The sequence below is a fragment of the Mobula birostris genome, chromosome 9 (assembly GCF_030028105.1).
Source record: "Mobula birostris isolate sMobBir1 chromosome 9, sMobBir1.hap1, whole genome shotgun sequence".
NCBI lineage: Eukaryota > Metazoa > Chordata > Chondrichthyes > Myliobatiformes > Myliobatidae > Mobula > Mobula birostris.
In genome coordinates this window covers 26,708,000-26,722,415 of record NC_092378.1, presented here as the reverse complement: position 1 = coordinate 26,722,415, position 14,416 = coordinate 26,708,000, and the positions used below count along the sequence as shown (strand labels likewise).

The 14,416-nt window shown below is 40.1% G+C and overlaps 1 protein-coding gene across 3 annotated transcripts in view; it reads right to left on the bottom strand.

The window, feature by feature from the left end:
• LOC140202599 (cyclin-dependent kinase inhibitor 1-like) overlaps positions 1–14,416 on the bottom strand; it is a 30,361-nt gene that overhangs the window by 3,206 nt on the left and 12,739 nt on the right. For 2 of the 3 annotated variants that reach the window (XM_072267641.1, XM_072267640.1), the window contains exon 3: positions 8,825–9,815. The exons of the other annotated variant lie outside the window; for it this stretch is intronic. In XM_072267641.1, the coding sequence (XP_072123742.1) occupies positions 9,616–9,815 (200 nt within the window). In that variant the 3' untranslated portion in view covers positions 8,825–9,615. Of the gene's footprint in view, positions 1–8,824; positions 9,816–14,416 lie in introns of those variants that run through there. 3 annotated transcript variants of the gene reach the window in all.

The following is a 14,416-nucleotide window of genomic DNA, read 5'->3' as shown; positions in this document are numbered from 1 at the left end:
CCTAGCTTTTAACAAGATCGGTGAAGGGAAGAATGTGGGCGTGGGTTGAGTGGAAAGTGTAAACGTGAGTCCCAGGGAACTTGGAGATGCACTAGCCCCAGCAATCTTAAAAGCTCAGTCTCCTTACTATGTACACTCTTAATAAATTGACCAAACCTAGTTTACTCAACTGACCCATCAGTGGGTGCTGGAGGCAAAAAGCCCAGCCAAGGATGCCGCTTAGTGAAAAGGAGGCACAGAGCAGAACCTCCCTCTGGTACATAGAAAATCTAAAACAAAATATGATTATCACCTTTCTGAGCCTTTTCTAGCCCACACTTCTCTCCGTGACAGCTCTGGTCAAAAAGTGAAGCTGCAACCAATCCTTTGCTTATGTCTCTAATATTATCTTTGGTTTTCATTTGGATAATTGTAACTGCATTACTTTCCTGTTGGATGTGCTCTTGTCAGCCATGACATAAACAAAAAGTAGTAGGATGTGAGAGGAATATGAGGACCTTGATTTTCAAGCCCTTGTTCCCCTACAAGGTTTCTCCAGGTTATAATGTAGGTAGTAAAAGATAAAACAGATCTCAAGGTTTAAATGTATATGATTCCTTCCCAAAATATATTATACCTTAATTAACAAATGAAGACATCTTATTGTTAATTTATTGAAAGAAGCAATTATAATGTAACTCTTCTTACAAATGCAACAGCTGAATTTTGCCCACTCAAAAGTATTTTTCTATGCGGAATTATAAACATGATGCCACGCGAGACAGCTGACAAGCTTAGTAAGTACATTAGCCTAGAAGGTCATGGTTATTAGGTAGTGAAGTATTTTAACCACTGATGCCACTCGAGTTTGACCTTAGTGCTACAGCACAGTTGTAATCCACTTTCTGATCTGCTGAGCTCCTGATTAACAACTGTGACATGAGGGGCAGGTGAGTGTTAAGCATAGCAGAAAGCCAATGATTTCTCCTAAGCTACATGAGAACTACAGTGGCCGCAGAATTAAGAGGTAAGATGATGCCTGCAGCATTTTTTACTGCAGTTTGTTATTGAAAATTCCTGAAGCAAATGCTGACAAAATGAGCAGTAAACATGCAAAAGCATTTAAAACTCAAGGAGAAGATTTTATATTCAATCTGTAACACAATTAAACCCAATACAGGCATTTAAGTTTCCCATAAATTTATCACAACTGTTTATCTAAATCTATATTCTTGTTAAATTACCACTTAAAATATAAAAACGGTGTTATTGAAGCAATGTAACGCATAGTAACAACGTGCTACTGAAAATACAGGATAAAGAAGGTATTGCTGTTCAGGACACTTTCCTTAAGATGACACTCAAATAATTCGAGCAGTTGTGGATGCAGTTATTAAAAAAACGTTTTTCTTTTTCTATCCAGTTAATCATAAAATGAAATGCAAGCAATACTAAAAGTAACTCGTGCCGCAGATTAAATAACACCTTGAATGGGTACACCAAATATTTCTACGAGCTCACAAATTAAAATTCAGTTAACTTTACAGGAGGTTCAATGATCACCCCCAACTCTCATTTATTTAATTGTTGCTGTTCCTTTCTGCACCTTGTAGCGCACTGGGCAGAAACCCCGCCACTTCTTTCGCACTTTTATCTGTTTTTTATGAGGTCGAGTTGCCAGCTCAATGCTCAACCCAGCATGCAAGCAGCTGGCCAGATTTGAACCCGAGACCACCACCTCGAAGACCGGTGCAGATGCCACTGCACCAGTGGGCCGGCATTTACTTAATGCTGAATGGGGAAAGAAGTGATTGAAAAAATAGATCCAAAAGTCCTCTACAAGCCAAAAATCGTAAGGCAATTCCACCAGAAGCTGACGGCTCAGCAAGGCTGTCATTATGCATCATCTGGAGGTGAATGCCACAAAACAGATCCATTTGGTGCTTTCAACAGTAGCCTGACAAGTCTATAGACTTGGTTCACACTTCCATCTTTTGGTAGGACGCAGATTTAATTGACCTTTCGTTTGGAGTTGGGGGGGGGGAGGTGTCGGATAAATGAAAGCCATTGGAGTTTTGATCTTGCAATTAGTATCTATATGAAGAACCTTTTTCTTAATGAAAATGCAAATGTTCTCTATATTCTTTTTATAATAACTGAAATGGAAATATTTGAAGTTAGTTTTCATATTTAACCACCATATATATAGAATTTGGCAGCAATGCTAATTTTGCCTTAACTACCAGAATCTATGAAAGGACATGAAAACGTGTAACTGTCTTGAAATAGGCTGTGAGTTTAACACTGGTTGTTCTACCGAACTCCAGAAATGAAGACAGTCATAAGCAATCCTTTGTGGTTTTATACATGCTACTTTAGAATAGTTAGCAATAATAATTTAAATAGATTGTTCTGGAGTTAATAAATTTCTTAATTTGAAAGCTGTGTAGATAAATAATCTTTCTTTGGATTAAAACTTCCAAGGTACTGCTGTGTAGTGAAAAAATGTATTTAGGAGCAACTGCATAACTGATACTTTTAAACAGAAAGACTCTAGGCCTAATTTTAACCCTTATGGGTATCAGGCAAACAAATAAATGCCAAATCATTCCAGTCTCAACAGTATGAATCCCAGCTACGCCTAAACACTATTGGTGTGCCCCTGTTAGTTCACGATGGAGAGTCAGAAGAAGAACAATCTTTCTCTGTGGGCTGGAGAAGTTCCTGACCTACTTATTCCTCTTTCATGTAAACAAATCTTCCAGGAAAAAGCTGTGGCAAGGTTTCAAAGTCTGTCTACTAAGCATGGTGAAGAAGGAGTCAGTTTCTCTGTCAATATTACCGCTTCTTTTTTGACAATAAAGAGTAGTTCTTTAGGAGGGTCTGCTGCATTTCCAATCCAAGCATACCACAGCCCAAGTTACCTGGGCAAACATAAATAATCCCATAAAGAGGAAGGAGCCCACTGTGAAGCGCAATACAGTCCAGCCTGAACTCACAGCTTTGATGAACTGCAAAAAAAAACTTAAATGTTAAATAGAAAATGAGAAGGTGAATATATTTGAGTGATGGATTTGCAATTTTGATTGTACAAGTTCATCTAAAACTTATAAATAATATTGTAATACTTTCATCCAATTTCATTTATTGGTAAAATGGTCAGGGAACCCAGGAGATCAAAAAATATGGATGGTACACTAGTCTGGAAAGAGTGCAGGGGAAGTGAGTGTAGAATGTTTTGGTTCAAAAATATTCTGCATTGGAAGTTAAGTCAGGCTATTCTGTGCCACCTGATTTCAGTTGTCTCACATCTGTACAAAATTTACAATTTCAGAAACCAATCTAGAGTCTGAAACCCTCTCGTCCGGCACTCTTACGACCTGGGGTGCCAAATCACCAAAATTGCTTCAAGGACACCCTTGTCAGTTTCCAAAGCAAATCTCATAATTGGCACCTGTGATTGTTGTCCTTGGTAAATTAGTTCAGTTCTCTGTACATGTTCTGTTTTTATTTTTCTATTTATTTTCATATAAATTCTGAAAATGCAAATATGTATTCCATATCCCTAATGTTTAGATAGTGATTTCTGAATTCCATAAGGGCAAATTTTCATTACCAGACTGCCATTACATGAGATTATACTAGATATACACAATAAAGACTATTAAGTTTGCTAAATTGGTGGCCAGTCTGCAAAATAATGGTGCAAAATTCAGAACACTGGAGCTGCCAGGTAACAGAATACCAGACCAAAGAGTTTCAACCCGTACTTCCAAAGCGAATGATTGTATTTGCTTTCCAGTGTCAAGTTCCAATCCAAAACAATAAGGGCATGTACCCAGAGATCGTATCAATAGATTCTATAGACCATATCTGTCAAACCTCAGATTCACCCAGCAAACCAAACCCTGTTTTACCTCAGAACTCCTCTAATCACTCTGAAGTCTAGCAATCTTTAAAATTATTGCACCTCCTGAACATTTATTTGAACCACCCGCCACATCACCTGCCAATTTCCCTGGTGTTATGAAAGGTGGGGAGAGAAATTGAAGTTTACAGCTTTCATGAAACTAAGTTGAGAAAATTGTTTCATCAAATACTTGTGAAAATATTTAAGAAACATCCCTATAAACTTACGTAGTATTATTCAGTCATTGAGAAATAAATGAAACTGGATTGAAAAATAACAACACCTTATATTCCGACTGGGTAGCCTCCAACCTGATGGCATGAACATCGACTTCTCTAACTTCCGCTAAGGCCCCACCTCCCCCTCGTACCCCATCTGTTACTTATTTTTATGCACACATTCTTTCTCTCACTCTCCTTTTTCTCCCTCTGTCCCTCTGAATATACCTCTTGCCCATCCTCTGGGTCCCCCCCCCTTTGTCTTTCTTCCCAGACCTCCTGTCCCATGATCCTCTCGTATCCCCTTTTGCCAATCACCTGTCCAGCTCTTGGCTCTATCCCTCCCCCTCCTGTCTTCTCCTATCATTTTGGATCTCCCCCTCCCCCTCCAACTTTCAAATCCCTTCCTCACTCTTCCTTCAGTTAGTCCTGATGAAGGGTCTCGGCCTGAAACGTCGACTGCACCTCTTCTTCCAGATGCTGCCTGGCCTGCTGTGTTCACCAGCAACCTTGATGTGTGTTGCTTGAAAAATAAGTTGTATTTTATGTATGAATTGCACACTGAAAATGTGCACGTTTTTAATTGTTTATGTCCATATCTAGGGAAAGTTCTTAATTCAGGCAGCGCTGATAAAAGTTACTGGATCAACGTGCCTCTGTTTCAGTGACCATAATAATTTCTGTCACAATGCCCCCCACATTAGACCTTATTGCCATTTAACCCTTAATATCCCCCCTCCAGTTTTGTTCATCATCTCAACATTTCCAGCTTCCCTCTCTATTTCTCTCATTTCCATAGCAGCCTGCTTAGGGTGCACGTTCACAGTGCTGACTCACCATCATGAGAGTGCACGTTCATAGTGCTGACTCATCTCTCAACAGCCAGCCTGTGAGTGAGACATCAGCTTCCCTCTTTGCAATTAGCTGCCATTGTGAATGAGCCAAGTTCTGACACTGGTAGATGGGAATAATCCCACTCGAGCAAGGTTATCCTAATTTTGTGATATCATTGGTGACTCACAATTTACCGTCCTTACACATCTGGAGAAGAAGGACGCTTATGTGAGAATGCTGTTCTTGGACTACAGTTCAGCATTCAACACCATAGTTCCATCCAGGCTTGACAAGAAGCTCAGAGCCTTGACCCTACCTTGTGCAGCTGGATACTGGACTTCCTGTCAGATCGCCAGCAGGTTATAAGAGTGGACTCCCTTACCTCCAACCCTCTGACTCTCAATACAGGAGCCCCTCAGGGCTGCGTACTGAGTCCCCTCCTTTACTCCCTGTATACCCATGACTGTATCGCCACCCACAGCTCCAATCTAATTAAATTTGCTGACGACACTACATTGACTGGCCCTATCTCAAACAATAATGAGGTGGCCTACAGAAAGAAGTCATCCCTCTGACACAGTGGTGTCAAGAAAACAACCTCTCCCTCAATGTCGCAAAAACCAAGGAGCTGGTTGTGGACTACAGGAGGAATGGAGATGGGTTAACCCCTATTGACATCAATAGATCTGAGGTTGAGAGGGTAAACACTTCAAGTTCCTCAGCATCCACATCACCAAGGACCTCAAGTGGTCTGTACACACCAGCTGTGTGGTGAAAAAGGCACAACAGCGCCTCTTTCACCTCAGACGGTTGAGGAAGTTTGGTATCGGCCCCCAAATCCTAAGAATTTTCTACAGGGGCACAATTGAGAGCATCCTGACTGGCTGCATCACTGCCTGGTAGAGGAACTGTACCTCCCTTAATCACAGGACTCTGCAGAGAGTGGTGCAGATAGCCCAGTGCATCTGTAGATGTGAACTTCCCATGATTCAGGACATTTACAAGGACAGGTGTGTAAAAAGGGCCCGTATGATCATTGGGGACCCGAGTCGCCCCAACCACAATCTATTCCAACTGCTACCATCCAGGAAACGGTACCACAGCATAAAGGCCAGGGCCAACAGGCTCCGGGACAGCTTCTTCCACCAGGCCAGACTGATGAACTCACGCTGATTCGAGTGTACTCTATATTACATTGACTGTTCTATTTATTATAAATTAATATAAATTACTATGATTACACATTGCACATTTAGATGGAGGCGTAACATAAAGATTTTTACTCATGTATGTGAAGGATGTAAGAAATAAAGTCAATTCAATGCATGTTTTTAATTATTTATGTCCATATCTAGGGGAAGTTCTTAATTCAGACATGACTGATAAAAGTTACTGGATCAACGTGCCTCTGTTCTAGTGACCATAATAATATCTGTTGCAGTGACCTGATCACAATGTCCCATAAAATGGTTCCCACATTAGACCTTATTGCCATTTAACCCTTACTACCTCCCTTCAGTTTTGTTCATCATCTCAACATTTCTAGCTTCCCTCACTATTTACTCTCATTTCCAAGGTAGCCTGCATGAGGGTGCACATTTAGAGTGCTGACTCACCATCATGAGGGTGCATGTTCATAGTGCTGACTCATCTCTCAACAGCCACCCTGTGAGTGAGACATCAGCTTCCCTCTTTGCAATTAGCTGCCATTGTGAATGAGCTAAGTGCTGACACTGGTAGATGGGAATAAACCCACTCGAATAAGGTTATCCTAATTTTGTGATATCATTGGTGACTCACAATTTGGTGTTAAAGCAAACTTAAAGCACCCATTGAAAGCATCAGTAATTGGGAGAAAACTAATCTCTGGGCTAAAGATGTGCAAATATTATTCTAAGATAAGTAGTTTCTCCCCATACTTATTTCTGCAGAAAAGTTTTAATTTTTTTTTGGGGGGGGGGAGGACATAATATAATAGGGATAAAACTTTACATGTTCTGTCTCTGTAAATCAAAAGCAATGATAATTTACTAAGGGGTATTACTTTGCACTGTTGTTATCATAAAAAGTATATTTTCAAAAGTAATGTCACCTTTGTCACTACAGAACCACTGGAAGTATACAGGGAAATTTATCTGAATAAATGTCGTAATGATAACAATATAAATGTCTTTGTCAATCATCTTCAAAAAATTGCAAATGACTGCGTTTCACTTCAATAACTTAATCACTTTAAGAAGTAACTTGCATTTCAATCACGGGGATCAGAACACTTTTTCAAAATGGTCTTCGAATCTCTGTGTTCACATAATGTGCCCTGAAGGAATCATGACATTAGCCAAATACATTTTGCATTATACAGTTTTACAGTTCAGTCTGTACATCGAGAGAAAAAGACATGATTAGAAATGGCATGGCATCCTAAAAGGAAGAACATATTGACCAGTATAAATAAAGAGTCATGGCAAAGATCAGAGTGCTTGGAGCCAGCAGCAACTAAGATAATGAAATTAAAGATGGATCCAAACCAGAGGTTGGAGTCTGGGGATTAGAACTTTTATACATGTGCAAGTTGCAGTAAGGCAACGATAACCTGGGGCAATTGTAGTCAAATGAGACTTTTGAAGTGAGACCACCGGAGACACCTCTTCTTACTACAGACAAGAGCGACTGTGGCAGTGTGTACTCAAGCCAAACGAGTGAGGCCTCGGCAAAGAGATTGTTCCAGAAAGGTCTTCCTAAAACAGTGTCCCTTTACATAATGGGAGTGCCTGAGAGAGGTGAGATCAGAGTAACAGGGGGATGTGAAACATACTCAACAACTAAGGTTCTAATGTCTTTACTAACTTTAAAAAAATCAGCTGTTCGCTTGAAGTTTTGATTAACTTTAACACTTCTATTGTGAATGATGATTGGTCTTGCAAGTAAGGAACTAAAACATATACAACTTACAGTGATTAATATTCATAACTGATAAGTCTGTATAAAAATAACACTTATTTCTGTATAAATTCTGTATAAAAATTCTGTATAAAAATAACAGTTTTCTGTTCAGACTTCAGAACAGTGTGAACACACAAGTAAATAAAAAGTCCAACATTCCCTCTAATTTATTTTACAGCTGCACAGACCAACCATTGGTCTGAGCAGAGAATTTTTACGTGGCCTGAAAACAGTAATGTTACAAATTGTAAACACAGAACGGAAGTCGATAGCTCATTGCTAATAAACTACTGGCCCACTAAACGCCAATGCCATCTAGTCAAAACATTTTATTTTTGCCATTGTGCCTGTCAAGTTGTATTGATTACCTGACATCATTTACTTGTGAGATGTGGTTTGTGTTTGTTCGATGTGAAATATTCTATATTCTGACGTTTTTGCTAAGTAATCTTTTAGAAAAATCATTATCAAATAATATTTTAATTTTAAAATTGTTGGAACAAGGTAAAACTGTGTTTCCATAAATAACTGTGGTTATTTTATTTTTTTGACTTACCTTAAATGTTTCAAGTAATAATTATTTTTAGGATTCTCAAAAATAATAATTACTGTTATTTCTAGTATCCTAAGGATGTCAAAAAGAAAAGCTGAAGAGTTAAATGCTTTGAAAAACAAAGCTTGTAGAAAATTTAAGGTAGAATGGCTTTTGCAACTCATAGATTCTGAATTACCATCTTTGCATCCAAACCCACCTCCCAAAGAAAATGGCAATATTTTTACATATCAAGATACTGACCATAAATAAAATCAAAAGTATGTGATTTTCAATTTTCATTCCAAATATTCAAAGTATGCATATTTCAAAAAAAAGCTACTGACTTGCAATTTGTGTTTATTGTTACAATTTGTAACAGTGTTGTAACTTGAAACACTGACAATGTAAATATGTTGAACACAATAAAATATTTCAAAGTAGAAGGTGTGGTACATTTATTATTTAGAAATTTTATGGATTCTATTCATTAACACACAATTAATTACAGGGTACTTCACAATTATATTAACATTGATTTCAAAATTATACTAGCATAATTTCAAAACAACATTAATACTATACAAAAGAAAATTCCAGCTATGCCGCAACAAAGGCTATGTGCATTTCAGTTACTTTGCAGCTGCGCAGCTTAAGAGGGAACAGTTCATAGTTCCAGTAAAGTAAATTTATTATCAAATATATGTCACCATATTCCACCCCAAGATTCATTTTCTTATGGGCGTATTCAATAAATCCATAATAGAATCGATGAAAGACTGCACCAGCTTGGGCATTCAACCAGTGCGCAACAGATAACAAACAGTGCAAATACAAAAGGAAAGAAATAACAACAATAAACAAATAAGCAATAATTTTCAAGAACATGAGATGGAGAGTCCTTGAAAGTGACTCCATACATTGTGGGAACACTTCAACGATGGGACAAGTTGAGTGAAGTTATCTCCTTTAGTTCAAGAGCCTGATGGTTGAGGTGAAAGAATTGTTCCTGAATCTGGCGGTGTGAGTCCTGAGGCTCCTGTACCTTCTTCCTGATGGTAGCAGCCAAGAAGAGAGCATGACCTGGGTGGTGAGAGTCCCTGATGTTGGATTTCCTACCACAATATTTCATGTAGATATGTTCAATGGAGGGGAGGGCATTAACCCATTATGGACTGGGCCGTATCCACTTCTTATTGTCAGATTTTCTGTTCAAAGGTATTGGTGTTTCCACACCTGGCTATAATGCAACCAGTCAATATACTCTCCACCACACCTCTACAGAAGTTTGTCAAAGTTTTCGATGTCATGCCGAATCTTCCTAAATGTCTAAGGAAGTAGAAGCAATGTCGTGTTTTCTTTGAAATTGCACTTACGTGCTGGGTCCAGGACAGGTCCTCTGAAATAATAACAATGAAGAATTCAAAGTGGCTGATACTCTCCACCTCTTATCCTAAGGATGAAGCAACAAGGACTGACTCATGGACCACACATCAAAGTTGCTGGTGAACGCAGCAGGCCAGGCAGCATCTCTAGGAAGAGGTACAGTCGACGTTTCAGGCCGAGACCGTTCTGACGAAGGGTCTCGGCCTGAAACGTCGACTGTACCTCTTCCTAGAGATGCTGCCTGGCCTGCTGCGTTCACCAGCAACTTTGATGTGTGTTACTTGAATTTCCAGCATCTGCAGAATTCCTGTTGTCTGACTCATGGACCCCGGCCTTCCTTCTCCCATAGTCAATAATCAGCTCCTTGGTCTTGCTGACAATGGTTGTTGTTATGATACCACTCAGCCACATTTTCAGTCTCCCTCCTATATGCTCTATGGCAGTGATGGAGTAGTAAGAGTGCGCGTGTTCTGGGCCCAGTTATTTTATTTAATTGTCGGTGACAGCAGTTATTTGACACAGACAGTCATAAAATGGGGAGTAACGCCTGTAGAAATGTGTACTGGAGTTCTATTATTTTACATCTAACTATGTTAAATGTAATGTATCCAGTTTCTTTCTTTCAAAGGCTGGCATGTCCTGTTATGCTAACTTCAGATTTGTAATTAGAGGAACATGTAATGAAGGCCATAAGGAAGCTTTTTGCCTCATCTTATTACAGATCCATAGCAAAGTGCCAAACAATAAGTGCTGGCATTGGGAGAGCTAAGCACTATTTAGTGGCAGGGAAGTCTTTCCAAGATCTCTGAATACTGAGGAGTGTTGAGGTCAGCTCTTACCGACCAGCATTTGATCCATTATCCTCTATGGCTGAGCCATTTGAGTGTTCATTTCGACACTTTGTAAATGCTGTCAGCCATTCTCTCAAGCAGTGTATTCAAGGTACTTACCTTTGTATGACTTCATCACTACTTTAAACTTGTGTCTTCTAGTTTTATTTCCATCTGATACGGGAGACGTTTTCTGAGCTTACCCTACCCATACCACTCATTATTTTACATATCTCAAACATAACCTCTTAACCTCGTATACTCCAGGGAGCAAACAGGAGAAAATCTGCAGATGCTGGAAATCCCAGCAGCACACACAAAATGCTGAGTTCCTCCAGCATTTTGTGTGTGACACTCCAGGGAGAACAGACCTAGCTTCTGCAGTGTCTATTCATAAATGAACCACCCCACCCCAGGTAACATCTCCTCTTCAGCCTCTCCATACTATTTCATCCTTCCTAAACCTTGGTGCCAGAGTTGGCTCTAGTACATCAGCTGAGGTCTGACCAAGGCTTCTAAAATTTGAGGTAATAACTTCTCTACTTTATTCAACGTCCCTGCTAATGAAAGGCAGTACTTTGTATGCTTTGTTTATCATGTTATCTACTTTTATTGCCATCTTCAAGGTCCTAGCCTATAACTATCTTCCACACTATCAAACACAAGGCTATAGTTTTCTGAGGAGGAGGAAGCCAGCATCAATAGGAGGTTGTGGTGTTAGGATAATGCAGCATGCACATTACTACCCGAGGATAGGCTGGCATAACAGAAGGTGGTTTAGCCTAGGCCATCCACAAAAATCAAGTTTATTTAACTTGTCTTCTACGAAGCTAAAGCCATTGTGCTATGTTGGAGAAACGATGGACAACAGTGACCCCTAGCCTAGCGGCCAAGTAATACAGGACTTGAGATAAATTCAACCAACAGAAATTGTGCTCAGATGGAAGATATTTAACATACTGTGTACAGGTCTTTACCTAAAACTCAATCACAAAACATTGTTTTCCTTGCATTATTATGTAATTAAAACTCATGCCTTTCCCAGGCTGGTGGTGAGCTGAACATTCGACTGTGCATTTCCTAACGCACGGCACTGGTGTGACTCTCATTTTATTGCTGATTCAGGCAAGATATCATCCCCTGTGCAATGTTCCTTTTGGAGCATTGTGAGAGAACTCAAATCAAGTGTCCCAGGAGTAGCCACTGTTGGTCACTCCCAGCATAACCAGGCCCTCACATTACAATTCTGGATTATGAGGAAAGTACTTTATTCCTTTGGAATCCAACTGACCCAGCACTTGATATTGACCTGACCTCTCAAGGCTTTGGCTCTGACCTTCTGATCCTTGAGAACTACTGTGGATCCTCTGATCCTCCCAGTGCTGAAGCCCTTAATAAAAAGCCCCAGACCCAACATTCCTCCGTCCATTTATCCAATTGTCATTCAATTTTTGCAGTTCTGATGCTCAAGCAATTCTCCCTGCACTTATCTATAGCACCTCTTCTGACTCTCAGCCCCAATCTCCCAATAATGACCACTCGCCCTAGACCCTTCACTGCCCTCCGGTGTTTGTTAGGTGAAAGACTAGGCCTCAAGCCTTGGCGTTGACTGTTTGCAGCTACCCAGGAGAGTTGTTGCCAGAAACAGTGTGGCACAGTGTCCATGCTGGCGTCGGTGCTGCCCTCCACCCTTTGCTAGGTGAAAGACCAGCTGTATTGTGTACAACAGCAGCCTGTTGCAACACTCCATTGGTCTTATATCTACCCTCACCAGTAGAGTTCCACAGGGGTCAGTGTTGGGACTGCTGCTTTTTACGATGTACGTCAATGATTTGGACTATGAGATTAATGGATTTGTGGCTCAATTTGCCAATGATACAAAGATAGGTGGAGGAGCGGGTGGTGTTGAGGAAACAGACAGCCTGCAGAGAGACTTAGATAGTTTAGCGGAATGGGCAAAGTGATAAATGAAATACAATGTTGGATAGTGTATGGTTGTGCACTTTGGTGGAAGAAATAAATGGGCAGACTATTACTTAGATGGGGAGAGAATTCAAAATGCAGAGACGCAAAGGGACTTGGGAGTCCTTGTGCAGGATACCCTAAAGGTCAACTTCCAGGTTGAGTCGGTGGTGAAGGCGGCGAATGCAATGTTGGCATTCATTTCTAGAGGTACAGAATATAAGAGCAGGGATGTGATGTTGAGGCTCTATAAGGCACTCGTCAGACCACACTTGGAGTATTGCGTGCAGTTTTGGGCTTCTTATTTTAGAAAGGATATACTGACATCAGAGAGAGTTCGGAGAAGATTCATGAGAATGATTCCAGGAATGAAAGGATTACTGTATGAGGAACATCTGGCAGCTCTTGGGCTGTATTCCCTGGAGTTCAGGAGAATGAGGGGGGAATCTCATAGAAACATTCAGTATGTTAAAAGGTCTGAACAGATTAGATATGGCAAAGTTATTTCCCATGGTAGGGGAGTCTAGGACAAGAGGGCACAACTTCAGGATTGAAAGACATCCATTTGGAACAGAGGTGTGGAGAAATTACTTTAGTCAGGGGGTGGTAAATCTGTGGAATTTGTTGCCAAGAGTGGTTGTGGAGGTTAAGTCATTGGGTGCATTTAAGGCAGAGATAGATAGGTTCTTGATTAGCCAGGGCATCAATGGGTATGGGGGGGGTGGGGGAGGCAGGGGAGTGAGAATGACTGGAAGAATTGGATCAGCCTTTGATTGAATGGCAGAGCTGACTCGATGGGCCAAATGGCCTACTTCTGCTCCTATATCTTATGGTCTAACTTAATGGACTCAGGGACTTGGACTATTTTTTTTGTGTAACTACATTTTACTGCCATCTTATATGTGATATACCTCATGCTGTGTATGACTGTTGGTACTGTGTTTTGCACCTTGGCCCTGGAGTAACACTGTTTTGTTTGGCTGTAATCATGGGTATTGAAGTATGGTTGAAAGACAATTAAACTTGAACCTCACTGACTCCAGAACCTTCCTTTTAATTTTCGTAAATGGCAAATTGAAGAGTTTGAATGACAAAATGGCAGGAATGGAATGGCTACATCTTTGACTATGAACTTACAGAACTTGCAAACAGTAAAAGCAAACAAGTTAACAACTTCTGTTATAAAAGTATTATATCTAATATTGTCACTCTCCTTAATTGATGTGACTTAAACGTGGAATAATAAATTTTTTTTGGAGTAAAATTGCAGAAATGTTCTTTACATGTATGATTTCATTATATTAGTGTTAAAGAAAACATTTTAACACTTCAAAACAGTTACTGCTTAAAACTATTCATGATTGTATTGTACTGATGCACAGCAAGGCAGAGTGTAGGTATTTGGTTCTACCATTTTCCCCGAGGGTGTTAGCTGTATCTCCCCTGTACAGTTGTCTCACCAGTTCATCAGCAAATCATATTCTGACTCCACAAGGCTTTGCTAAATGAGCCCTTGCTGATTTCATAAAGGAAGTTCAGCCTTACGAGTATGAATCAGTTACGTGCATAGGCTCAGTAATGAGTTCAGACAATGAGGCATATAAATATCCTCCACTCTACCACCCTATTTGATGTGCTGAGTAATTCAAGCAGATTCTATTTCAGTTTCTTATTAACCACAGGCAGTGATTAAAATGATAGTTTTCATGTACTGCATTGAACTGTTTGGGGCCTGGTGGCTAATCTTGTTAACAAGAAATGGGTGAAAACTTCACTGCAAGTAACCCTAGTGCAAGTATTAAGGCTGACTGGAAGGTCCAGG